The sequence below is a fragment of the Jaculus jaculus genome, chromosome 16 (genome assembly GCF_020740685.1).
Source record: "Jaculus jaculus isolate mJacJac1 chromosome 16, mJacJac1.mat.Y.cur, whole genome shotgun sequence".
Lineage (NCBI taxonomy): Eukaryota > Metazoa > Chordata > Mammalia > Rodentia > Dipodidae > Jaculus > Jaculus jaculus.
The window spans coordinates 17138081-17163841 of record NC_059117.1 but is presented as its reverse complement, the minus strand read 5'-3'; the positions used below and the strand labels follow the sequence as shown (position 1 = coordinate 17163841).

Below are 25761 nucleotides of genomic sequence, written 5' to 3'. Positions count from 1 at the left end.
CCAACTTCCCTTTTCTGGGAGCACTAACTTTCGAGAGCTTGAAATGAACATTCTTTCTCTACCTTCTTTGAGATGGGGGAAAAAAATTTTCTTAAACAAACTTTTAGCTAGATTTTATGGTTCAGGGATGTCTTCCTCCAGGATCTGGGAGCCATCCCTTTGATAATAATCATCAAAGAAGATAGTGCCATTATCCCCATTTTTGTGAGAGGATAGGACCCTGACTTTGATGAACACCAATTAAGAAACACAGATGGGCTTATCACAGAAACAAGTATTTCAACATCAATAAATTCCATTGGCCAGCCTCCTCCAACAAGAAATCTTCTCTACTTGTTCACTGCAGGTCTTAAAAGCCCTCCCACAGGGTGACTTGGCCTCCCTGTTCTTCTCAGTTTCCATGAGATATTCAATGTAGCAGTAACACAATTCCACACACACATACACACGTACACACCCACACACATATGCATGCATACATGTCCCAGGGATAAATATTTTCAGACACAGTACAGGCTAATTCTAAAGTTTTGCATTATGTTCTACTGCCTAAATGTGCATGAAAAACACACATAGTCTGTCTTTAAAATTTGAGCCAATATTTAAATTTTTTTAGCACTTATGTACATACCAAAACCTTTTTTTTTTTTTTTGGAAAAAAAGGAAACAACTAGCAGAACTGGGCCTGCACCCCAGTTACGACGACAGTAGGTTGTAGTTGAGTCAGCCTCATCCCCTTGAGGGGAACATGCTGTCACTCAGTTTGCAATGTTGCCTCTGCTCAGACATGTGCATGTATGTGTGTTTATGAGCAGTTACCACTAATTCATTGCCAGACTGGCCTTAGTCAGCATTTTACTTTGGACTGAATGTATAAAGAATGAAACTCCCTAATTCTTCTTGAATTTGTCAATGTTAAGCCACAACAATAATAGTTTCTTTTAATCATCAATTCCTCCTTTTCCATTGGTTTAATAATTCAATAGATATTTAACTATAGGGGTCAACATACTGCTTCAGGCCCTGGGAATCAAGCTATTTAAACTGGAGCCCGTTAGACTAAACAGGAGGAAGAAACGGGCCAATTATGGAACACAGATGAAGTCGGGGTGCTTTTGTAGCTCCCAGAGCCCAGGAATCCAGCATGTTACAGCTCTTGACTTAAATCCTCTGGGAGGCTCTGCATGTTAGCCTCCTCAGCTCTAGTTGCAAAGGAGGAATGTGGTGATTCATAGCGTTTCAGTGTTTTCCCCTGTAAGAAAGGGGGCCTATCTTGGACACATTAATCATTTTCTGAATTGGAATTTTATACTAGGAAGTGATATGTTAATATATTCCAAGAGTAAAGGTCCCTATAAGACAATAAGCTTGTGAATAGGCGCTTACATGCAAATGCTTGTCACTGGCGTTTGTTGATTGCCTGCTACATGGCAGGCATGGTGAAGGAGGAAACAGCATCTTTTCTCTCAGAAGTTCTCAATTAACATCAACAAAATATGCCTAGAATGATACTTAAGTGCAGCCTCTACTGCCCCAAAATCAAATTATATCTAATATTGTGAAAGAATTTTAACCATCATTAGAAAAAAATAAATCTACAATTGAGAACTGTGAAGAGGGGAAATTAATTCCATGTTTTAGCAATGTTCTTCATTCTTTGAACATTGGATCAGCATTCTAGGTACATTAAGTAATGTGTCTGATATCTTAATAAATGCCAGAATTTATTCATGCGCATGTGTGCCATCCTCTTTGCTGTGGTAGGGATGACATCTTCACTTAGCTTCTCGTCCAACAAGCCTCCCCTTATACTCATCCCCAAATCAGGATGAGGCCTCTCTGGAGACCTTTCATTACCCACAGCAAATCTCTAGCTTCATATATGTCATTTGAATTATCACTGCTTTGCTAAATGAACTGACTTTTTTCTTATTAGATGTTAAACGTACAAAACTTTGAAAATAAAGGAAAAAAGAAATGTTTTTAAATTACATGAAATTTCACCACTCAAATTATAAACACAGTTAACATCTCATGACATAGATTTTTGATCTTCTTTCTGCATATGTCTATTATTTAAATTAAAATGGATTATACACAACATAGTCTTTCATTTAATATTCTATGAAGTGCATACCTTTATATTTTATTAAATGTTTTCTATAACTTTAGTAACTATCTAGTATTATATTCTATCAAAATATCATTATCTATTTAACCACTCCTCATTAGTCTGTAAATAGTTGTAACTATTATTAATAATAATAACAAAAAAACTTAAGGAAAGAACTTTTTGGTTCACAGTTTTAGAGGCATCAGCACATCATGGTGGGGAGGGTGTGACATAGTAGAGCAGTTGAAATAAACCATGGAAGTCAGAAAGGAGCGAACAGGGGTACATAGCATGACTCCAGGGCAAAATGTAGCCCTAAGAGATCTACTTCCTAAACCAGACTTCCTACCATTCACCACTTCCCAATAATGCTGTGTTATTATGAATCCATCAAGGGATTAATATGTTCATAAAATCAGGATCTAATAGTTTCTGGAGAGGCCTTCAGATATAGCCAAAGGTGTGTTCCACTAAATTCCTAGGTGTCGGTTGATCCGAACAAGTTGACAATCAAGATCAAATGTCGTATCACCCTTACTACTATTGCCAGACTACTGACGTTAGCATTTTCCCATAGTTATTGGTCATCTGATCCAGTCCTAGCGGATCATAAATTCTGTCCTGAGTAACTCAGGACATCCCAGGGAGGGCATGTCACCCTAGCAGAACCATTCAGAGTCCTCTAATGATAACTAGCATTGGGAAGAATAAATTCTGTGTTCCCTGAGATTGCAGGGTCTGAAGAATGTATATCCAGACTACTCCATAGTTCTCATCCCCCAAAGCAAGGGAGAAATTTGCAGGTAGGAGGGAATGAAAACATCACAAAGAAGCCAGTCTTTGAGAGAGTGAGATAATGGATTGTTTAATCCTCTTTTCTGCTGGACACTCCAGGATTTCCCTAATTCTATAGCAAATAGCTTATGTTGGGTCTCCATCAGTGCAACTGAAAGACACTGCTACATCTCAGGTGAGGCTGTGGTTCCTATGCATCTTTCAGTTGTACTTAAAAGGAATATTTCTTGTTGGGCTTTGAGAAGAACCATCCTCAAGAATAAAACTAAGGCGCAGGAGAGAACACTGTGAAAGTTCTCCATGGTTCTTCATGCACTGATATTCTACCATCTACCTAAATATTGCTTTGAATGTATCTATGACTGTTATGGTTTGAATATAAAATGTTCCTCGGGCTGGAGAGATGGCTTGGTGGTTAAGGCACTTGACTGCAAAGCCTAAGGACATCTGTTCAACTCTCCAGATCCCACGTAAGCCAGAAGCACAAAGGTGAGGCAAGTGCAAGGTCACACATGACCACTAGATGGTGCAAGTGTCTGGGGTTCCATTTCAGTGTCTGAGGACTGGCGTGCCAATTCTCTCTCTCTCTCTCTAAAAAAAAAAAAAAAAAAAAAAAAAACAACAACAACAAAAAACAAAACTTAAAATGTTCCTCACTGGCTCATGTGTTTGAACACTTGGTACCTGGCTAGTGGGTGCTATTTGGGAGAGATTGTGGAACCTTTGGGAGATAGAGGTTAACTGGAGGAAAAAGATTTTTTGGAGGCGGCCTTGAGATTCACAGCCCAGCCTTCCTCATATTCTGTCTTTTTTTTTTTTTTTTTCCTGTTCTGCTGAAATGTAAGCAAGTAGCTCTCACACAGTGCTGCTGTCTTCTGAGGAGAGCAGGAAGGACAACGTTCAGACGTAGAGTGGGTTTCTTTGCTAAGCGTTCTTTCCTTTTCAGAAACCGGCAATAAATATCCTGGTCATCTGATATTCTCTTCCACAGTAAATAGGTTTCACTGAAGTCCTGTCTTTTCAAACATTCATCAAGCTTTCAGAACCAATAGAAAGCTTCTTGCTCATGACTAGTCTCCATAAGAAAAATTAAGAAGGGAGGTTTAACATGTAGCTTTGCATAGTGGAGAAAAAGTACTCAAGGGAAGAAACAGAACCTTTTTTTCCAGGTAGGGTCACACTCTGGCCAAGGCTGACCTGGAATTCACTCTGCAGTCTCAGGGTGGCCTCGAACTCATGGTGATCCTCCTACCTCTGCCTACCAAGTGCTGGGATTAAAGGCGTGAGCCACCATGCACAGCAGAATATCTACTTTTATTTCATTTTCTGTTTGTTTTGCTTTATTTTGTTCATTTTGGAACTCAGGTACCAAGCGCAGATTTCGTCATCTATCTCAGTTCCTGGCAACTTTCTTCATCTGTCTATTGATGGCCCGTGTCTTGTTGACTTACTTCCTTTACCCACATTTCTCAACCCCACCCTCCCCCAAGAAAGTTTTCAATTTTATTTGGTTTCTTCAATCTGCCTGCGTTCTTAGGTTCTTATTTTGTGGTTCTATCATGCGTTTCAATACTCCTAAATGCTACTGTGCTTTAGCCCTTACTTCTAGCAGTTGTAGATGAGAAGGGCCTCGATTACTCTTCTGACACCATAGTCATTGAGGGACCCAAGGTTTAGTCTTGAGTCTAGGCTAGGTGATCTTGCCACATGATGTTATATCATGACAGTAGTGACCATGCATGTATTATATATGTATGTATATAATTATAAGCACACATTTATACATATAGCTACTCTACAGATATCTATAGTATATGTAAATATATGTTTTATATTTATGAAACAATATGTTTATCTTATATATAAAATACATCCCCAAGTCAGATTTTGCTTTCAATATTTGGGCTCATATCTTGGTTATTTATTTAAGTTATTTGAGAGAAAGAGAGAAGGTGTGGGGGGGAGAATGGATGCAACAGGACCTTTGTAGAGCCACTGCAAACAAACTCCAGACACATGTGCCACCTTGTGCATCTGGCTTACATGGGTCCTGAGGAATTGAACCAAGGTCCTTTGGCTTTGCAGGCAAGCGCCTTAACTATGAAGCCATCTCTCCAGCCCTCATATCTTTTTATTTTGTGGATTTTTTTTGGGGGGGGACAGGGGTTCACTCTGTAGGCCAAACTAGCCTTGAACTCATGGCGCTCCTCCTGCCCCAAATGTCCAAGTGCTGAGATTACAAGCGTGAGCCACCATACTTAGCTTGGACTCCAACAGCTCAAGAAAATAATTCTGCTGTAAAAATATAATTACTTATTCCACCACAGCCTTCCCAATCACAGTTAATGGCAGCTCTATATGGTTACTTAAGGCCAAAGTTTTTAGTAAATTACAATGTAATGTAATATTACAAAATTGTGTGTCCCTTGCATTCACATGTTGACCCACCACTACCTCAGAACATGACCTAAGTTGGAAATAGGGTCACTGCGGTTATAATTAGCTAAGATGAAGTCATTAAGTGTAAGCTCTAATCCAATATGACTAGTATCCTTATAGAGAATGAAAATATTGGCACATATTTATAGGCAGGGATAGTACGGTGTGATCATGAAGATAGTCACAAGTAAGCCAGGGAGAAAGGGCTGGACTGGAGCTGTTTTTCACACTTTCTTCTCCCACCTCAGCTTCTAGAACTGTGAGAGGATAAATTGTTGTCACTTGGTTTGTTAGGGCAGACCTCTCAAACCACAATGTCATGCTTGACTCCCCTTGGTCCTCCTCTCCTTCCCTTCCTCCCTTGCTTTTTCCTTTCTTCCCTCATCAGCTCTGTCAGAAAGTCCAGCTGACTCTTCCTGCTCTTCACCATCTCTGGAGCCACCAGCCCACTCCAAGTTGTCCCATCTCTTCCCTGGTCAGCGTGATTGCTAGTCTCCACTTTCACCCTTCCTCCTACACGTCTGCCATCCACGGTGTTTAGAGTCACCTTTTAACAACCGAACAAATGTCCTCCCTCCACTCCACTTCCTGGCAAGGCTTCCTATTGACTCAATAAAAGAAAGCAGCCTTGGAAAGCCCCGGGTGGCCTGCGCGCTGCTCTGTCCTCCAGTTGCCTCTGTGACATCATTCCTCTGACTCTCCCGCTTGCCAGTTCGGCTCTAACCACACTGGCTGCCTTGCTGGGTTTTCTTTTTAATATATAAAAAGAGCTCCTACCCTAGGGTTTTTCACTGGCTGATTTCCCTGCCTGGAACGCTCTTTCCACAGATATCTCTGTGCTTAACTTTATGTCTTTCCTCAAATATCCCCATGAATGACTGAATAGATGGATAACAAGACATCAGCCAAATGCTCCAGAAAAAATAAATCTTCCTCCCTCTTCATTTCAGAACTCACTCAGATACATTCTGTCAAAATATCAGCATGGAAAAGATGGCTAGATTGAGTTTTCCAAAAAAATTAAAAAAAAAAAAATAAAGAGGGCTGGGGAGTTGGCTTAGCAGTTAAGGTATGTGCCTGCAAAGCCTAAGGACCCAGGGTCAATTCTCCAGGTTCCACATAAGCCAGATGCCCATGGTGACACATGCGTCTGGAGTTTGTTTGCAATGGCATGCCCATTCTCTCTGTCTCTTTCCCTTTCTCTGTCTCTAATAAATAAAAATAAATCTTTTTTTTAATCTTTTTTTAAAAATATTTTTCTTTTTATTTATTTATTTATTTATTTGAGAGCGACAGACACAGAGCTAAAGACAGATAGAGGGAGAGAGAGAGAATGGGCGCGCCAGGGCTTTCAGCCTCTGCAAACGAACTCCAGACGCATGTGCCCCCTTGTGCATCTGGCTAACGTGGGACCTGGGGAACCGAGCCTCGAACCGGGGTCCTTAGGCTTCACAGGCAAGCGCTTAACCACTAAGCCATCTCTCCAGCCCTTAATCTTTTTTTTTTTTAAAGAGTTTTCATGGAGAGGACAAAGCTATTCTACTTGTGCCTGAAGACGTGCCTGTGGGGAGGACAGCGGTTTCTGGATTTCCTTTCTTTCCCTTTCCCTTTCATCCACAGAGTGTAACTCTGGGGACTTTTCTGGTGGTGTCTCTGGAGGGGACACTTGCTGTACAGCTGTGCATAACAGGGTTCTGGCATCTTGCTGGACACCAGACAGGGAACAAGTGCAGACACGCTGGAAGGAAGGCTAGGACCCAGCCAGTCTCTAGCTGAATCCCAACTTCTGGGAAACCACCACTTAGAACCTACAGTGGAGAAGGGGCCAGAGAAGGAATGGGGAGTTCAGACCAAGACTGCGGTTTCCAGGCGTAGATTTACAATAGTAAATGGACGAAGGTGAGCTTGACATGGGATATGTACCCCTGTCCTTCACACACACCCCTCTTTTTAATTTTCAGCCTTAGTTGTTGAGTTAGCCTCACCTTTTGCTCTTTGACTAGACACCATATACTAATCCTGTGTTCATTCTCCTGATGAGCTAGCATTTGGCCTTCAAGGTTCTGCCCAGTGAGAACCTTCTCTAGGAAGCTCTTGATGACTCTTCCTTGTGTCACCCTGCCCTGGGTTACGACTTCTCCCGGGCAGGCTTGTTTTGTAACTTTCACTAAGGATTGTCTATATGTTCAATAGCCCAATGAGTTCTGTGTTCATTCAGGCTTGCTTTCTCTTCGGCTCCATTCTCTATCGTGAATACACAGATGACAGGGTTTTCATCTTGTTAATCTGCATATCTGTATTCTTAGCACATCATAAAACTCATGACACAAGTAACATTTTGATCGGTATTTGACAAATTAGTCGGTGAGTGAAACTGCGGTCAATTTCAGGCCGTGGCTGGTCGGCACTTCCGGTGGGAGCTCGGGAGGTCTGGGAACGAGCCAGGCATTCGCGGCTCGCTGATGCAAGGCTCGATAAGCTGATTCTGATGTGTCTGCAATTTGCAGCAGGAAACGAGTCAGGAAAATATGAAATGCTAAAATGAAAGTATTTTCCCCAGTTGTATCACACAAATCAACCAAAATGAAATGAGACAGTGTCCCAGCAGTGTTCAATCAAGTGTAACACTCAAAGCTATAGTAATAGTTTGTGAACAGTTTTTATGCTGGTAAACCTCTCTGGGGCCCCTGAAACTTAAAGGAAGGTTACGCACATTGCAAACTGGGAGATTCCAAGGTCGCTTCAGTTCTCTGGGCTACGATAATCCCAGATTCCTCTGTTAGAGAGGCCCAAGTCATGGAAGGTCTTATTCACTCAGCCCTGGAACTTGTGGTGGAGGTGACAGAGAGCTACAAAGCCACGTTCAGGCATGGATTCACTTAGCCAAGTTGAATGGGTATTGCATGAGAAAAGCAAGAAGGAATTTCCCTTTAATTCTATTCTTATAACCTTATCTCTCCCTCCCTCCCTGCCTCCCTCCTTTCCTCTTTCTCCCTTTCACTCTCCTTCTCTCTCTCTCTCTTCCTTCTTCCTTCCCTTTCTGTGCATCAGAAGGCAAAGGGATGGTGAAAGGCATTCAGGCTGGAGACTCGAGACCTGGAAATCTAGCTATCTTTACTGCCACAACCCTTTGGGTGACCATGGTCAGTTATTTTGCTTTTTCTTTCTGGCTCAGTTCCCTCATCCTTGGTATAGTTAGGCTGGGCTAAGTAATCCTTAACCCCCAAGCCACCTCTCCAGTCCGAGGACGAGATCTTCTTTAAGGTCTTTTTTGACTTTTGAATTTTATGCTTCTAAATATAGTGAGTAACCAAAATAGACAAAGAAAGAGCAAGACTGAGGGAATATAATGGATTTTATTTTAGAAAGGATGACTTCGAGGTTCTTAAAATTGAGGTTATATTCAGGTGTAAATGACAAGAATTACTTGAAAGAGGAAGTCTCATTTTAGAACAGAGAGCTTAGGTATAAATCTGTGTCTAGCAATAAAGGCTAATTAGATCCATGAAGAGTCTGCAGATTTTTATGTCAGAATGACCAGTAAGAGTTAAATTCAGAGTCAAATGCAATGATATTTTGTTGGTTCCACTTTCCTATATTCTAGGGAATAGCAAAGGTTGGGAAATACCAGACTTGTTTGTGTTTGCTGCATATGATAGTCTAAGTACCCTCACCATGGCCTAGTTCAAGTTCCCAAGGCAAGGGCAGTGGACAGGGAGGTGGAAAGAGAGGAACAAAAGTCCCCTGCCCCCAGTTACGTGATATTGTCCACGTGGAGCACAATAGACACAAGCAACCTCACAAACAGGTAATGGTAACATGTGGAAAAATTTTAAGAAATGGTAGGTTTAAGTATATCTCTGATCTTGCTATGCTTTAAGTTTATATGATTTAATTTTTTTTTTTTGAGGTAGAGTCTTGATCTAGTCCAGGTGACCTGGAATTTACTGTGTAGTCTCAGGCTGGCCTCGAACTCATGGCAATCCTTCTCCCTCTGCCTCCCAAGTGCTGGGATTAAAGGTGTGCACCACCACGCCAGCTTAACTTTTTCTTTCTGTATCATGTGTGTACATGTGTGTGTACATGTGTGTGTGGATGTGTATGACAGGCCATGTGCATGCCTCAGTGTGTGTGTGGAGTTCTGAGGACAACCTCAGGGGGTTTTCCTCTCTTCCCATTTTGGCTTGAGACTGAGTCTCCTTCTTTTTTTTTTTTTTTGCCACTGTTTGTGTCCCTGATGTAATTGTTGTCATTGTTTTTTTGTGGTAGGGTCTCAATCTAGCCCAGGCTGACCTGGAATTTACTACATAATCTCAGGTGGCCTCCAACTCACAGTGATCCTCCTACCTCTGCCTCCCGAGTGCTGGGATTAAAGGCGTGTGCCACCACGCCCAGCTGATGTAATTTGCCTGTGGTTAATAGCCAACTTGTAGGATTACTAAAAATATTAAGTTTTAACAATCTTTCATATGCGGTATATGTGTGTGTACATTTTTATGTGTTTATATGTTTGTGCAGGTCTATGTGCATGTGTGTGTGTGTGTGTGTGTGTGTGTGTGTGTGTGTGTGTGTGTAGGCCAGGGTTTATATTGGGTGTCTTCTTCAACTGCTCTCCACCTTATTTTTTGAGACAGGGTCTCTCACTGGCTTGATCTCATAGACTAGGCAAGGCCTGTGGGCTGCAACCTTCTGTCTCTGCCTCACTAGTCCAGCTTCTTACATGGGGACTGGGATTTGAACTTAGTTGCTCATGCTTGTACAGAAAGTACTTTACCAACCTATCTCCCAAGCCCCAGCAATCTGTGTTTTAAAATAAAATCTCCATTTATAAGGAATTCACAGCACTCAGTTTGCTCATTTACACAACCAGTGGTCCTGGGTATGGTATACTCAGACTGTGAAGCCATCACCGCTGTGTTAGAGCATGTTTTGACAAGTTCATACATACACACCGTGTACTGTGAACATGTTCCACCCCTCCCATCACCGTTATCTCCCACTTAGCCTTGCTGGCCCCTTTCTCCTTCCCGATTAGTCCCCGTTCTACTTTCACACCTTTTCATTGTTATGTGGGTGCAGGGCTTGTGGCAGAAGCCGCGGCTGCCGTGTGTTCAAGACTTACGACAGCCATGTCGTATCCACAACACGGCATTTCAGAGCACTCTTCCCCATCTTCTGGCTCTAGCAATCTCTCCATTCCCTTCTTCCATAATTTTCCTTGGGCCACAGAGGTGGCCATCTTGATGTTTTGTTTAGGGCTAGGCACTCTGTAATCACTTAAATTCAGCACATTCACCAGTCAAAGGCCTCTGCATTAACTGTCACCTAGCTGCAAAAAGAAGGTTCTCTGACCAGGGCTGAGATCACTACTAGTCCATGGGTATAAATATCAATATTTAGCAGGCAATTTAACTCATTTGTGAATAGTGAAAAAAAACGGTTGCATTTTGTATTTGGAAAAAATGTCATATGTCATTTAACAGGAGTCCTAGTGAAAACATAGTCACAGGTCAGAAAATTCACAGTGCTATTTCTTCTGTTGTGACTTAGTTCTTGCATCTGTATTTCCCTGTTGAAGAAATGTTTCAGCATACTCCTTTCTGCATCACACTTCAATTGTATTGAAAAAAAACTATAGGATTATGAAAATCTTTTACCTTTCTTATAAACAGGATGTGTATAAAGTTAAATATTATCTATATATTAACTTAAATATGGCTATACTCTGGCTATATTGAAAAGAAAAAAAAAAACACTTTTAACATCCAGTGCTTTATATAACCTCTTTGTAGGCCAAATGTATAGGGATTTTTATTATATTAGGTAGTGAAAAGGAAACATCTGGCAATAATTTTTAGATCTTGAAGAATCAGATTGCAAAATGATGAGTTTCAGGGGACTAAGATCATGTTTCCCACTCCTGAAAAAAAAAAAAAGAAGTTTGGAAAAAATTCTTATGCTTTCTGAAAAGTACACTTGCTTATGTTTCTCCTCTACTCCATACCTTAGAAGTGATTTATACTCATAATTTCGTGAACTGCTTACAGAAACTCTCTTTTGGTTTTGTGCCTTGGGTTTGTGCTTGGTGTTAGCGGTAGGCGGGAAGTTGCTAGCCTGGGAAAGCAAGGAGCAGCTCAGGACACCACTGTGCTGCAAGGAGACGCGATGGCTGCGCTTTCCTAAGTTTCGGAAGGAAGCTCCTATCATCCAGGGAATGGCCAGTGCTTGAGGGAAAGAACAAGATATTATGTGCTAGACAACAGTAACAAAAGTTCAGGATGGGCCAGCCTGCTTCTGGCCGATTGCAACCTGGAGTCCCTGGATAGTGAATGCGGAGCTGGCAAGCCTCCTGCCTTCCTGGCATCTGCCGGTCGCTCTTCTAGTTCTTAACTCACACCGGAAAGTGAAGCTCTGTTTTTATTTTTTCTTCCAGTTTGGTTGTCCATTGTTTCTAGATAAACATGACAATCTTTAACAATTGGCCATATTGTCAGCTATACTGTAATTCTAATTTACTCTACAGACAATCCATTCAATAGCTATTCATCCTATTAAAAAAGCTGTTGTTAAGGTGGTGGCGCACACCTTTAATCCTAGCACTCAGGAGGCAGAGGTAGGAGGATCACCATGAGTTCAAGGCCACCCTGAGACTACACAGTGAATTCCAGGTCAGCCCGCGCTAGAGGGAGACCCTACCTCAAAAAACAAACAAAACAAAACAAAACAAAAACTGTTGTTATGCTATACTGCTATACTCTGCATCAGGATGGCTAAGGTCCCTTCTTAGCAGGGATATTATATCCAAGATGTAGAGGGCCCAGAAATGCAGAATGAAGGCTGTGGGCTTGAGAACTTTGATATGTAAGGGAAAGAATGTCTGTATATGAAATGTGGAGAGACAGAGAGCTAAGTCTAGAAGGGTACTTGTAAACAGATACGATTTTAGACTAGAAGTGACCAGAAGGAATATGTAGACTTGGAAACTATAGGATCATCCAAAGAAAGAGGTTGGCAGGGTCTCAAGCGAATGACCACCATCAGGTCTCTTGTTAATCTGAGAACCCATCACACCCTATTAGCCCAGATTCCAGGCAGCACTAGGACGGCAGATCCTCGCGGCACAGTGTGCAGTGAAGTGGATGGAGTGCTCCATGATGTCCGGGTGGGGGCTGGGGAAGCTTCACTTTCCTCCTGCACAATTCCTTCCTCTCACTAGGCCAGGCTCCTCTGAGATCACTCGGAGCTCATGAAGGATATATGGATCTGACTAAAGTTATCACATGACCCATTAGTCATCGCAGGCAATGCTGTTAGAACGAGAGAAACAGCTGGAGATACAGAGACACATCTTGGGCCATGTCTGTGGGAGAGGAATATTTCAAACCACCACAGAGAGCCTGGCCCTGCACACTGATCTTTCCTGCATTGCTGAGCTGTCTGACGCCGAGACATGGTTGTAGAGAAGGAGTGGAACATGGAAGCTTGATGAAGAGGTCACCACTGATGTGGTCGCTCTTCCCCCCACTGTGCCTTCTTGGAGTGACAGAGAGGCATCTGAGCTGGTTCCTGGGACTTGGCATTTTCTTCACAGATAGCTCTGTCTTATGCAGATGGTTTTCTCTAGAGACAGCAAGAGGACTTTCCCTGCATTACCAAAGCTCCTTTGTCTCCATCAGTAGCAGTAGCTATCTGCTAGACTTGAGGTTGGAGCACACCAAAGAGGCCAATTTTCCTCAACTTCCTACCCAGCACTGTGGCCTGGCTCCAGATGGTGTCAAAGGGAAACCAACACCACTTCACAACTTAACAGAGGGACCAGATCCCAAGCATTACAAGAAAGAGTCCTGCCATTTTTAAAAACTTTATTTATTTATTTAAGGGAGAGAGAGGAAAGGGTGGAGGGAGAGAGAGAATGGGTGTGCCAGGGCTTCTAGCCACTGCAGACCAACTCTAGATGCATGTGCCACCTTGTATATCTGACTTATGTGGGTCCTGGGGAATCGAGCCTGGGTCCTTTGGCTTTGCAGGCCAGTACCTTAACCACTAAGCCACTTCTCCAGTCCAAAGCTTTGAATTTTATCATGGTAAAATATCTTGCTTTTTTTTTTTCCAAGAGAAAATACTAATTTCACATTTCTACCCCCCATTACTTCAGTGAATAGAAAGGACAACTAATATTGGCCTAAAGCATTCTGGCAGGAATCTTTGAATCATAAAATACTCACCAAACATCTTTTTGGATATTATAATATAAACACTGTGAGGAACTAAGCACTTCATGCCAGGACAGAGCGAAAAGTTTCTTCTCAGAGGCTCCCTCCCACCCCCTTCTCCAGAGACTAATGTGTGTGGTTGATAGTGCCAAGCTTTTTGGCTGAATTGCAAGGAGCCACCCAACTGGGCTGCTTGTGGCTATTGCTCCCCACCCCCCTTTTAGGAAATCTTGTCATACATGTGTTTGCAAACCAACACGGAAGAAAAAGTTGTTTATTTGCACTGTGGAAGGCATTATTAGACGCAATCATGTGACGGGTATGGACTCCGGTCTGCAATAAAGAGGTGTCCTCAGAAGCACTGGCACAAACAACAGTTCTCTGCATCTGTGGAGATGGGTGTCGTAGTAGGAAGAGGTGGCTTCGAGCCCAGGGCCTGACATTGTGAACCACACGCTTTTGCTTCATTCAGCTGCTATGTGCTCACACTCTGAGACACGTCACGGGGAGTAGATAAGTGATCTGCTCTCAAATCTGCGTACCGGGTCTATGTTTCTGCAATGGGAAGAATGGCCTGTGCTGCGTTCTTAAGGCTCTCTCTCCCTCTACTTCTTTGCTCTTCTGTGGGAGAACACTAATAGCCAGACATTGCACTAACACACACACACACACACACACACACACACACACACACGGCTTCATTTTGTTTCCTCAAGAATCTTCAAAGATGCATATTATGTCCATTTTACCAATGGAGAAATTAAGAATCAGAGGAGCTGAACTCCCCAGCCACAGTCAAGCCCAGCTTGCTAACTCCAAACCAAAATAATTTTCTACTCTGTTCTCCACATGTCTCCCTTTTCCTTTTCCTCCCCTGGACTTTTCTCTGGGAATACTCACAGAAGATTCCATTAAGAATCTCTGGCGGTACAATGTAAAATGTCTCACTCTTGCTTTAAGGCAATCGTTCCCCTCCTTGTCTACTCCAGTTATTCATGTGAGGGTGATCTTGCCCCTGGAACCACGGGCAGCACTTCTACTGCTTTGTCCTCATAGAAAACAAAGAAACCAGAGCTCTACAGCAGCAAGTAGACTGTCCTGCCTTCCACTCAGAATCCCCCTTGGTCTTGGCGATAGTCAAATGTATTCTCTTGTCCAAACCTTACTCCTAAACTTAATTCATTCAGTCCATCATATCTGCCAACACAATAGGGACATTTAAAAAGAGGGCTGGAGAGATGGCTTAACAGTTAAGGCGCTTGCCTGCAAAGCCTAAGAACGCTTGTTCCAATCTCCAGGTCCTATGTAGCCAGACACAAAAGTGACACAGGCATGAAATGTTGCATGTGGCCACAAGGTGGCGCATGTGCCTGGAGTTTGTTCACAGTGGCTGATAGGTCCTGGCACTCTCTGCCTCTTTCTCCTTTTCTCTGTCTCTCTCTCTCTCAAAGAAAAAAAAAAAAGAGTACATGAGCTTCTCTGGGAGGAAATAAGATATGCATGGGTTATGAGTGTCACAGACCAAAATAGTCAAAGACTTACAGGCCATTTACTCTCCCAATGACTCAGAAACTTCCCAAGGACTTCTTTATCTTCCTTTTCCATGCTCTTCTCTCTCTCTCTCTCTCTCTCTCTTTGGTTATAGGTGGTCATGGTAGAGTGCCTGAAAAACAAAGACTACCCCCTTTTTAGAAATACAAATCTCTCAGAAAAAAAATGGGGAGCAGATCTTGATCTTGGATTTAATAATGGATTCTTAGATATAACGACAAAAGCATGACCAATAAAAGAAAAAGGGATAAATTGACCTTCACCAAAATAAAAAAAGCTTTTGTGCACAAAAGAACATGATTTTTTAAAATATTAATATTTATTTGACAGAGAGAGGGAAACACACAGTATGGGTGTGCAGGTCTCTGGCCACTGCAAATGAGCTCCAGATGTGTGCACCACTTTGTGCACCTGGCTTTACTTAGGTACTAGGGAATCAAACCCAGACCATCAGGCTTGCACCTAACACTACTGAGCCATCTTTACAGCCCAGGATGTTATTTTTAAACTGAGAAGACAACCTAGAGAATGGTGACAATAATACCAAATCATTTAATAATGGGGGGTCTCATATCCAGAATATAGGAAAATGTGTGCAATTGAACAACAAAAAAGATAGCCCAATTTAAAATTAGGCCATACATGAGGTTAGCTAGAACAGGAAGGGATGGATGCTCAATATTATTAGTCATTGAGGACATGCGGTCAAAGCACTGTGGTGTGTCACTTCAGACTTAGTAGGAAATTTTTGAAAAAGTGGAAAATAAATGTTTGCAAAGATGTGGAGAAACTAGAACTTTCCAACCAGAATTATAGAAATTAGATTGGTGGTGAGAATATAAAATGGTGTGCTACTGTAAGAAAAAAAAAAGGATTTTTGTTTTTGTTTTTGTTTTCCCAGGTAGGGTCTTACCAGCCCAGGCTGACCTGGAATTCACTATGGTGAATTCAGGGTGGCCTCGAACTCACGGCAATCCTCCTACCTCTGCCTCCCGAGTGCTGGGATTAAAGGCGTGCGCCACCACGCCCGGCAAAAAAATGGTTTCTTTTAAAAGTTGAACTTACCATTAGCATATGCCAGCAGCAGTTCCACTCTCCTGTATATACCCTCAACTTGAAAGCTGATATTCAGTCAAACAGGCTTGCATGCATGTTCACAGCAACACTATGCAAACTGTGAGAAAGATGGAAACAATCAGTCAACAGACAAATGGATACACAAAATGTAGTATTTCCAGGTGATGTTATAGGAAGAAATAAAACCATGAAAGGTGATGGAACACTGATACATGCTACAGCGTGGATAAACACTGTGTTAAGGGGAAAAAACCAGGTTAAAAAAGGTCACATTTCATACAATTCCATTTATGTGATTATTCAGCATAGGTTGCATCCACAGTGGCAGGAAAGAGATTGGTGATGCCAGGAGTTTGCAAGAGAAGGAGTATGATAAACAATTGTCTGATAGGTCATCAATGAAAATGTTTTGGTACTAGATAAAGGCAGTGGTTCTATGATATCATGAATGGCTCTATGGGTTGTTCAGGTAGTTAACATTTATATTATGTGAGTTTCTTTAAACCCTAAAAAAGTGAAGAAAGTCCAAGATTGGATTCTTCTCATTTGATGTCAGCACCGTTTTATGGTTTTAGTTTTAAAACATAGCAACAGAAAGCCAGGCGTGGTAGTGCATGCCTTTAATCCCAGCACTGGGGAGGCAGAGATAGGAGGATCGCTGTGAGTTCAAGGATACCCTGAGACTACATAGTGAATTCCAGGTCAGCCTGGGCTAGAGTGAGACCCTACCTTGAAAAGCCATTAAGAAAAAAACCCACAACTTTGGTCGTTACTGCCTTTGGGCTTTTGTGAGAGGCTGTGCTAACCAGCTCTGTTTTTCATCCCCGGTGCCAACAGATCTCTGTCCAGGGCTTCAAGAACATTGCAAACAGCTGCACTGGAATTATGCACCTGACCATCAACGACATGCCTACTCTGACGGACCGCTGTATGAAAGTAGGTAGTGCATAAGGGCTCCCCCGCCCAGTTCTGTTAGGATAGAAGTAACCCCCAAATGAGAAGCATCTCTGAAAAACAAAAGAGGAAGCAGACACTAACTTCAGCTATCTTGAAAAACAGTGTGAATACAGGTTCAAAAAATAATTAAGAGACCCTAAAGATACTCAACACCCACCGAAGCAGAGACCCAAAGGCTCCTAAGAGCTCATCACTGAAGTAGACTTAAAACTCACCCACCATGGCCCAGGGAATTTTGCAGAAGTGGGGGCAGAAAGATTGTAAGAACCACAGGTTGAGACATCATGCCCAGTGGCATTCGCTCTCTCCCCCCCCCCCAAATAACTGACTGCTGCTCCCATAAGGCATAAACTACAACCCCATGGGAAATACCTGCAACCCCACTGAGGAGCATCCCCAGTGGAATGGGGGCTGGGGCAGGGGAAAAGAGGGAACCAACACGTGAAGTATACATATAAAACATCTTGTTAATAATAATAATAATAAATATAAAAACAATTAAATTTTCCAGAAGACTACCTAGGATTGGGCTGATAATGTATCCTATCTTTTCAAGTGAATCTTTAGTTACTAAACATTAATTTGCAAATAACATAATCTTTTTTTTTTTTTTTTTTTTGAGGTAGAGTCTTGTTCTGGCCCAGGCTGACCTGGAATTCACTATGTAGTCTCAGGCTGGCCTCAAACTCTCAGTGATCCTCCTACCTCTGTCTCCCGAGTGCTGGGATTAAAGGCATGCACCACCACACCCTGCTTAGCTCATCATTTTTTATGCCTTTATGAAAAGGGAAAATTCTGCCAGGCATGGTGGCACATGCCTTGAAAATCAGCACTGGGGAGGAAGAGGTAGGAGGGCCTCTGTGAGTTTGGGGCCATCCTGAGACTACATAATGAATTCCAGGTCAACCTGAGCTAGAGTAAGACTCTACCTAAACAAAAATTTATAAATAAAATAAAAAAATCTGAAGACAGAGAAAATCTGTCCTCAATCTATGGTGGTGATAGTGGGGAGCTAGAAAATAACAGTCCAACAAGGGCTGGGGAGATGACTCAATGGTTAAAAGCATTTATTGTCCTGGGTTCAATTGTCTAGTACCCACATAATGCCAGATACACAAAATGGCACATGTACTTGGAGTTCATTAATAATGGCTAGAGGTTATAGTGTGCCTGATCTCTTTCTCAACTGCCCTCTCTCTCTGCTCACAAATAAAAGTCAAACAGTTCCATGAAAATGCCACATTTTTCAAATGGAAGAACTCCAACTAGACTAGAAATTCTGATTACTAATATACCTTTCATTGCAGTGACAAACACATGGCATTAAGCATTAAGGTGGGAACAAGAAGGAAAGATATTCAACATCTATATATGGCCTCCACGTCCACATGGTCACGTGTACGCACCCCCACACATGCTTATGCACCCCACACATGAATGTACACATGTATACCAACACATAAATAACTAATAGCTTAAAAGAAAAAGTTATACATACATACACGTGTGCACTTGTTTTGTTTTTGTTTTTTTGAGGTAGGGTCTCACTTTGGTTCAGGCTGACCTGGAATTCACTATGCAACCTCAGGGTGGCTTCGAACCCTCGGTGATCCTCCTACCTCTGCCTCCCGAGTGCTGGGATTAAAGGTGTGCGCCACCACGTGCAGCTACATGTGCACTTTTTAAACACACTTCAATAGTTAAATATCCTATGAGACTTTGTTTTCATAGGATTTTTTGTTTCAGTGATATGATAGCTAAAGTACAAATGTTAAAATGAATTTGGAAATCATAAAAAGGGGGTGAGGTAGAGAGATGGCTTAGCAGTTAAAGCACTTCCCTGCAAAGCTTAACAATCTATGTTTGATTCTCCAGATCCCACGTAAGCCAGATGGCCATGGAGGTGCATGTGTCTGCAGTTTGTTTGCAGTGGCCAGAGGCCCTGGCATGCTCATTCTCTCTCTCTCATAAATAAACAAAAATAAATAAAATACAAAAATAAATTGTAAAACTAATTTACCCCTTGACTACTGCAGGCCTGACTCTGCTGGGCTGAAATTTAATTCACCATGTCAAGCTGCCAAGTGATTTTTTTTTTCAGCATTCCAATTTCTCATGTTTTCCAATATTCTTGTTACATGATTTAATTCTCATTCCTCAGCATTATTCAAATGTGAGCATATGAAAATATATTGAAAAAAATCCCATTTTCTTCAAAATTAGAAAAATTTATAGTTAGCATGACTATATTGAGGGAAAAATTACATCATTTCTTTGCTATTTGTTCTGTCTCTAGTTAATTACCTTTTTTTTTTCTAAAGGTTTTGGTTGAGAAGTGCCCACGTATTACATCAGTGGTCTTCATTGGCTCACCACATATCTCTGATTGTACTTTCAAAGCTCTTTCTACTTGTAACCTCAGAAAGATCCGATTTGAAGGTCTGTGATACTCACAATGTGATTCAGTCTTACTTTTTTTTAAAAATTTTCACTCTTCTGGCATTTAAATGCAATGCTTATTTTTTCCTTTAACAGGAAATAAAAGAATTACTGATGCATGCTTCAAATGTATCGACAAGAATTATCCAAATATCAACCACATTTATATGGCAGACTGTAAGACATTAACAGACGGTAGCCTCAAGTCACTTTCACCTTTGAAACAACTAACTGTATTGAATTTGGCAAACTGTGTAAGGTAAGAAGTTATTCTGTATGTCAACTCAGTGTTCAAGAAAGACTAATTACCTAGCATGTGACAAGCCCTCTTGTTAAGGTTAATGTGTTAAACATGAAGGTCAGGGGTCCGGGTGCTGCTGTGAAAATAAGTGCAGTGTTCTGTGGTAACATGAAAGATGGCCACCCAACCTAAACTGGGCATGTGGGGTGTGGAGAAAGCGCATGATAAGAAGAGGAAACACGTGCTCTGGTAAATAAACTTATTGGTTACCTTTCATAGTTGTTTTCATAGCTAGTTCAATGAACAGGTTCACGACCCGCATGGGTTTTCTGATATGTTTCATATGCTTCTGGGGAACTAGTCTGATGGTAGGCCTTATAGTTTCACTTTTTGTTCTTATTTTGTTTTGAATATGTTTCATACAGAGTATAGTTTGGATTTTGTTAAATTGCTTTGAGGGTTAGGGAGATGGCTCTGTGGGCAGGACACTTGCACCTCACGAATGTAAGGACTGGAGTTCGGATCGCCATCACCCACATAAGATGCCAGGTGGATGTGGCAGCGTGCCTAGAATCCTAGGGCTCAGGAACAGAGGCAGGGGATCCCAAAAGCAAGCTGGATAGCTTGACCAGCTGACTTCATGAGTAAATAAGTTGGAAAGTGATTGAGGAAGACCCTCTGCACTTCAGATACATGTCTGTACTCCCCATGTGCACCTAGACATGTGGACATGTATATACATACTACACACAAACATGCAAAAAAAAAAATCAGCAGTTTGAGAATCTTTTTTTTTTTCCCCCAGGTTAGGTCTTGCTCTAGCCCACACTGACCTGGAATTCACTATGTAGTCTTAGGCTGGCCTTGAACTCACCTACCTTGGCCTCCCAAGTGCTAGGATTAAAGGTGTATAACACGCCTGGTGAGAATCTGGTGGTTTTTTTTTTTGAATTATTTTTAAAATTTTATTTTATTTTCATTTATTTATTAGAGAGAACAAATGGGCACACCAGGGTCTCTAGCCACTACAAACTCCAGACACATCTGTCACCATGTACATCTGGCTTATGTGGGTAGTGGGGAGTCTCACCTAGGTCCTTAGTCTTCCCTGTCAAGTACCTTAACTGCTAAGCCATCTCCCCAACCTGAAAGTCTAGGGCCTCCAGCCACTGCTAACAACCTCCAGGTGCATACACCACTTTGTGCATCTGGTTTTACATGGGTATTGGAGAATTGAACCTTACCATGACTAATCCAATCTACTTAGCTACAACCTTTTGCCTCTATTGCTCTTCTTGTTTGCAAAGCTAACCAAACAGAGGACAGAAAAGGTACAATCAATCAACCCAGACTGCCCTCAGTGCTCTTCTTGGATGCATACTACCCACATACTTGTGTGCACAAATTCTTCTCTGGCTTGCTTTACTTGCTGAAATACCATTTCTAGAGGAATTGGTAGTCTCCAAATGGAGTTAAAACTAAAAACCCTAGGGCTGGAGAGATGGCTTAGTGGTTAAGGTGCTTGCCTGCAAAGCCTAAGGACCCATGTTTGACTCTCCAGATCCCACTTAAGCCACATGCATAAAGGTGAGGCAAGCACAAGGTCACACGTGCCCACTAGGTAGCACAAGTGTTTGGAGTTCGATTGTGGTGGATGAGGCCCTGGCGTGCCATCCACCCTCTGTCTGTCCCTGTCCCCTTTTCTCTCTGGCTCACTCTTTCTAAAATAAAAAAATAAAAATGAAATAAAATGAAAGTCCCATTGGAAAATGAGGACATGATGGGCCAAACCAACTTCCAGTCATCAGTGCATCAGGAGCCATGTGGTAGATGACGCTGACATTCTGATATTTTTTTATTGGGAAAGTGTGGGGTGGCTGAAGTTGAGGTCTTCTTCCAAGTCCAGGGGTTCTCTAGTGTAGAAGGAGAGGTTCCATACATGACTACTGGATTTCCAGTCCAGGTGAGCTGACCTTGTATTGAGTGGAAATCCACCCAAAACCCTTCAGCAGTGTGTAAGCTATGGTTCTCCCTCTCCCAAATATTGGCATCTGTCTTTTGTGGATCATATTAGGGATTACTTAACCTGAATAACTTTTAACCAGGGAGAAAGAGAACACCAGTATCATTATTGATTGTACTATCTAATTAAATACACAAATGAGTAAAAATAACATTTTTTATTAATACCACTCTCATTGCTATCATTTGTAGTTTTATTACATTAAGAGATATGTACTTTGGAAATCTATTGGGCATAAAAACCATTATGTAACTTCCATTCTAGAAGTTTCTATATCATATCACATGTGACACTTTTTCATTCTTTCCTACAGGATTGGGGATAGTGGACTAAAGCAGTTTCTTGATGGACCTGTGAGCATCAAGATAAGAGAGCTCAACCTGAGTAACTGTGTGCTGCTGGGCGACACCTCCATTATAAAAATGTCTGAGCGGTATGATGAAACAATACTCTACATGAGAGCATTTTATTGTATTTGTATTTTTGCTGATAGGAAATTGGAGATAGACTTAAAAGCCACAATTCCAAGGACTTAGGAGTACATTGGGGATGTCTGCAAGCTGGTTCAACGCTCAGTGGAACCAAATGAATGACATTGAAGTCACAGATTAAACTAATCTCTTTTTAAATTTTTTAAAAAATATTTTATTTTTATTTATTTATTTATTTGACAGAGAGAGAGGGGGAGAGAGAGAAAGAATGGGCTTGTCAGGGCTTCCAGCCACTGCTAACCAACTCCAGACACGTGCGCCCCCTGGGGAATCTAACCTGGGTCCTTTGGCTTTGCAGGCAAACGCCTGGATAGCTAAGCCATCCCTCCAGCCCTCTTTTTAAAATTTTTTAAAAATTATTTCTACTTATTTACTTGAGAGAGACAGAGAGCAAAGGAGAGAGAGATAAAAAAAATGTGCACGCCAGGGCCTCCAGCCACTGCAAACAAATTGTAGACATATGAACCACCTTGTGCATCTGGATTATATGGGTCCTGGGGAATCAAACCTGGGTCCTTTGGCTTGGCAGGCAAGTGCCTTACCCATTAAGCCATTTCTCCAGCCCCTGAATTAAATGTCTTTCTCACACCCGAAATGCTTATTATTATTGTCAACTAAGGGAAAGTTTGAAATGGAGTCATGACTTCTGTGCTTCTCAAAGACGCTAACTGTCTCAAATGTGAACCCTCACTTAGCATGATTCCTTAGCATGATTCTCGCTGATTGTTTTGTTCTTGACATTCCTTGCTTGTCAGAGGCCTTGTGTTCAGTAAGGGTTGAACCTAGTTGCTGCAGCAAATTTGTAAGCAAGCACCTTTAACTACTGATCCATCTTCCCCGCCTATGCTGCAGCAAAGTATGTAAAGATAAGTGCAGAACATGGCCTTGCACTTTTAGTGGTTATTTATCATGACGTTGGCCTTTTTTTAGAAATTGCAATATGATGCCAAATCAAAGTACATTCTTTTCATCCAACTAAATGGGAACTTGTGAGCCAGATGTGGTGGCTCACAGCTGTTGCTCCAGTACTTGGGAGGTTGGAAGCAGGACGATTGCCATGAGTTTGAGGCCAGCCTAGGTGCCACTGTGAGTTCCAGGCTATTCTAGGATATACAGTGAGACCCTGCCTCAGCAAGCAAAACACAAAACCGCCAAATTGTTTTCTGATTCTAGGTTGCCATTTAGGTTGAGGAAAGGAAAATCCTTTCTTCAATACCATTTGTTTCCTCAGATAGTGTTTACATGAAGAAATTGACACTGATGTGTGACCGTGAGCTAAAATTAATTCTTCATACTACTTTCTTTCAGCTGCCCTAATTTGCACTACTTGAGTTTACGAAACTGTGAACATTTGACTGACCTAGGATTTGAATATATTGCAAACATCCTTTCATTGATATCAGTAGATCTCTCAGGAACAGTAATCACTAATGAGGTAAAAAAAAATGTTTTAAATAGTTCAATGATTTTAAAAAATATAATATCATGTTTTTAGTTTGTAAATAATGGAGAAAACAATAATCATTTGTTAAATTATTAGATTATAAATGGAAAATTTAGGAGTATTGTTCCTAGCATTGTGTTAGATGGTATTATTTATAAATTGTCACACACTTCTTTGTTAGAAAATGCCAAACTTCAGTATTTTAAAGAAAGGCTTTACAGATCAAAGCAATGCATGCACATGTGAACTTGGTTTTATAATGGAAGTTTGGTCAATATCAAGAAGACCTATTTTAGATGGCTGAAGCATACATCTCCTGTGAATTACATATTTCATGAATTACCTAAGTGCCCTGAGATCTAAGACCCTGTGAAGGCCAAAACCAAATGCCACGTGTCCGTGAAGCCTTCTTTGAGAAGTCCTGCCTGGAAAGCAAGCATTGGAGCCCTTCTCTGTGCATGTCTACCCACAAGGCATCCTTTACCAGGATCTGTGTCTGTTTCTTGCCTGCAACACAGACATCTGTGTTAAGTGTCCATCCTTCCCCAACATTCAGTGGGGCTTTTAGAGGAAGGATGTGTCCATTCATTGATCTGGTTTCTTCTCTCCGTCTTTTTAACCTGTGAGTGCACTCGGACTCACCCTCCAAGAACGCAGAGGCTGGATGGTCTCGTCTGCCCTTCCTGGGGTCAGTGTTTGGTCTTCTCAATGTTGACTTCTGTTTTGAAAACACTTTAAAAAGTATATTGATTTATTTGCAAGTAGAGTAAGATAGAGAGAAAAGAGAGAATGGGCATGCCAGGGCCTCTCGCTGCTGCAAATTAACTCCAGATGCATGTACCACTTTGTGCTTCTGGCTTTACGTGGGTACTTGAGAATTGAACCCTGGTCGTTAGTCTTTGCAGGCAAGCGCCTCAACTTGCTGAGCCATCTGTCCAGCCCCAATGTTGTCTTCTGTCCAAGCCGGAAGTCACTGAGAGGTCTGACAGCCCATCTGGTTTTTAGAATAATATATCTTCACCATTCCAGCTTCAAGGCCCCTTTTCAGGGTGCTGGAGTGTAGAACCCTGTTAGGTTCTTAGGCCCACTGTCCCAGGTAACCCTGTGGGTCTTCTGCCCCCTGGCATGCATGTGTTTGTCCACAGACCCATATTTCAGCCTCCCCTTGCTCGCTGCAGAGTGGTTGACCCATTGTAAGCTCAAGTCCAAATTGAGCTTGGTCCTGGTAAGGCATCTGTGAGTGGCCAGGGGGTCTCTAGAAGGGGGAGGCTAGGGCCTTCCTCTCCCTTTCTTTGCATTGTCATCATTATCTGTACTTCTATGGTCTCCTCCCTCTGAACAGCTCTGCTGTGGTTTCAGCTCCCTTGGGTCACCTTGGCCTCTGGGCCCAATAACATCATCTTTCCTGTTTTCCCCTAAGCATAGAAACAGTGCTACTGCTGTTAATGTTTAAATTGGGCCATTCTAACTTGTTACTTTCTCTACCACCTGTATGGTAATTTAAAATTAAATTCCCTTAGTTTTGAACACTTAAAAGTTGTTTCTGCGGTACACGCCCTTAATCCCAGCATTCGGGAAGCAGAGGTAGGAGGATCGCTCGCTGTGAGTTTGAGGCCAGCCTGGAATGAGAGTGAGTTGCAGGTCAACCTGGGCTACAGTGAGACCCTACCTCAAAAAAAAAAAAAAAAAAAAAATTCTGTTTTCTTCATTGGATCTTAATGGATAAAAATAGCAAACAAACTCTGATGTCTGTTGCTGATTTCAGCCCAACCATGGCAATGGGGAATGACAGGGTTTGTTCTTAGACCCAGAGGATCTGGTTTCTCTCCAGCCAAACAGACGGAAGAGGTCTGGGCAGACCCTGTGTGAGGACTCCCCCAGCATAGGAGTGTTAGCTTCCCTCTGGCTCTTGCCTCCTCCCCTTCCTTTCCTCATGCTTCTCTCCTTTCTACTTTTCCTTTCCTTTCTCCCTTTCTTC

At 42.0% G+C, this 25761-nt stretch overlaps 1 protein-coding gene across 2 annotated transcripts in view; it reads left to right on the top strand.

The window, feature by feature from the left end:
• Fbxl13 (F-box and leucine rich repeat protein 13) overlaps positions 1-25761 on the top strand; it is a 205543-nt gene that overhangs the window by 133953 nt on the left and 45829 nt on the right. The window contains exons 13-17 of one of the 2 annotated variants that reach the window (XM_012947562.2): positions 17026-17124; positions 19467-19584; positions 19681-19843; positions 22162-22281; positions 23648-23774. In XM_012947562.2, the coding sequence (XP_012803016.1) occupies positions 17026-17124; positions 19467-19584; positions 19681-19843; positions 22162-22281; positions 23648-23774 (627 nt within the window). The remainder of the gene's footprint in view (positions 1-17025; positions 17125-19466; positions 19585-19680; positions 19844-22161; positions 22282-23647; positions 23775-25761) is intronic. The other variant, XM_045135824.1, reaches the window with a different exon arrangement.